This window comes from Silene latifolia, chromosome Y (assembly GCF_048544455.1).
Source record: "Silene latifolia isolate original U9 population chromosome Y, ASM4854445v1, whole genome shotgun sequence".
In the NCBI taxonomy this organism is placed as follows: Eukaryota; Viridiplantae; Streptophyta; class Magnoliopsida; order Caryophyllales; family Caryophyllaceae; genus Silene; species Silene latifolia.
Genome location: NC_133538.1, coordinates 270,974,560 through 270,976,498, shown reverse-complemented (window position 1 = coordinate 270,976,498; position 1,939 = coordinate 270,974,560). Strand labels below are relative to the sequence as shown.

The following is a 1,939-nucleotide window of genomic DNA, read 5'->3' as shown; positions in this document are numbered from 1 at the left end:
CACCACACCTTTGGCGAGTCAAACAGGCAATCAGTTCCCAGGAGGAACCTGGTTCGGAGGTACAACTGTTGGCTCTTTTCCGCCTCCCTCTAACCCTCTTGCAGGAACATGTAGCTTCGGAGCGGCACCGGGAGTTAAGGGACTGATGTACGGATTCCGGGCGTAGCACGACCCCCGGAGAAGGCAAAGACGCAATAGCTACGCAGACTCCCCTTTTGTGGATGACATAGCCCTCGTTGGTGTCCCCAAATGATGCGTACTACCAACCATGACACTCTACGACGGGACCACGGATCCTCTCGATCACATCAACCATTACAAGCAGAAGATGATGGTGATAAACGCAACAGGGTCCCTGAAGGAAGCTTGTATGTGCAAAGGGTTCGGGTCCACATTGTCCGGAGCAGCCTTGCAGTGGTTCGTCAGCCTGCCCAATAAGAGCATAGCCTGCTTCGCCGACTTAGTCAACACCTTCCACCAGCAGTTCGCTAGTAGCCGGAAACCAGAAAAACAAACCAGCGACCTGTATAAGATAGTACAAGGATCCGAGGAGTCTACCCGAGATTTTCTGAACAGGTTCAACAGGGAGAAGGTGGCAATTCCCCGGTGCGACATAGCCACAACTATAGAAGCCTTCCGCCAAGGGCTCCACCAGGACTCAGACTTATATAAAGACTTAACCAAGTATCCATGCACTACCTTCGAGGAAGTACAAATGAAGGCAATCGCTGTTATGCGGCTGGAGGAAGACTCAGGGCCCAGGAAGGGCTACCTATGGTGCTGACCATACATCTAGAAAGGCTCTTGTGGCAAACCAGACTCGGAAGAACCACTGTTCCTATATCTACCAGTAACTGAGGTGAAAGTCAGTGCAGTAGTGGTACGACAGCAGGAAGAAGCTCAACATACATTATACTATGTCAGTAAGTCTTTGCTACCTGCAGAGACCAGGGTACCAGGAGGGGACCTAATCATCCAAGCTTGAAGAGTCCCTGAAAGTCAAGCACCTGAAACCAGACAGATCCCCGGTTGTGGACCAGAATCTGGGGCCAGACACTCTCATTACCCTGGGGTCAACAACCAAGCCAGGACCAGTATTTCTGCAGATCCAATAGATAATCATGCTAGCCGGCGGATCCATCGATTTACGACTACCTTCCGAATAACATTCGAGATAGAACACTTTCGGAGGATCAATAAGGAGGTGAGGTATTCGGTGGTCGGTTGTTCGTTATCTTGCATTGTGATCCTTGGCGGTAGAGATCCATGGTGCCGGGGCGGTGCATGTCGTTGAACCATCAATGAGTCCGAACAGCCTGAGGATCCAGGAGATATGCAGCAACCAGAATACCGGAACAACAAATTCTCACAGTCCTACAGCAAGCAGATAAAATGAAAAAACTGGAAGAAAAAACTTGCAAACAGTAGCTGCAGGAACCAGGGGCATTCTGCAACCTGCTTGGAACATAACTAGTTATTGCTCAACAAGAGAAAGGTGATCGGGAGCAGTGTTTTGCATGCCTTCCACAAGTGGCCGAGCAAGACATGCGAGGGGCAAGAGCCTCCCCAACAATTCGCCCACGACTACATATTTTGGTACATAGTCTACCGAGATGGAACTCCGCTGATTCCGGTTTCAGGCTTTATCGCCAGCACCTCTCAACTTTTAAGATGACATATGTTGGTACACAGTCTACCAGATACAACTCTGCCAGGTCTCAGGTTTTGCTAAGTGTTCCTATCTTTCTAAGAGCCCTGATTTCTGATTAAACTTAAAAAAAAAAAAAAAAAAAAAAAAATCCTTTTTAGGTTCCTACTCAAATCTTTTGACTTTAACTTCCATTAGCATGCTCAAACTTTTGAACTATAAATAATTTTTAGCATGTTTTAAGCATTATGAATCTTAAACCCTAAGCTTATCTATAGTACATTCTCAAGA

General features: G+C 47.4%; 1 protein-coding gene across 1 annotated transcript; it reads left to right on the top strand.

Annotated features, from left to right (window-relative positions):
- Positions 1-268: 268 nt before the first annotated feature.
- Positions 269-784, top strand: LOC141630655 (uncharacterized). Its single transcript, XM_074443432.1, has one exon. It carries the CDS (start codon positions 269-271, stop codon positions 782-784), a length of 516 nt encoding a protein of 171 aa, XP_074299533.1.
- Positions 785-1,939: the final 1,155 nt, after the last annotated feature.

What these genes read in the sequence shown, in the direction of transcription:
- LOC141630655 (XM_074443432.1), top strand. Translation starts at nt 269, where the DNA reads ATGACACTCTACGACGGGACCACGGATCCTCTCGATCACATCAACCAT.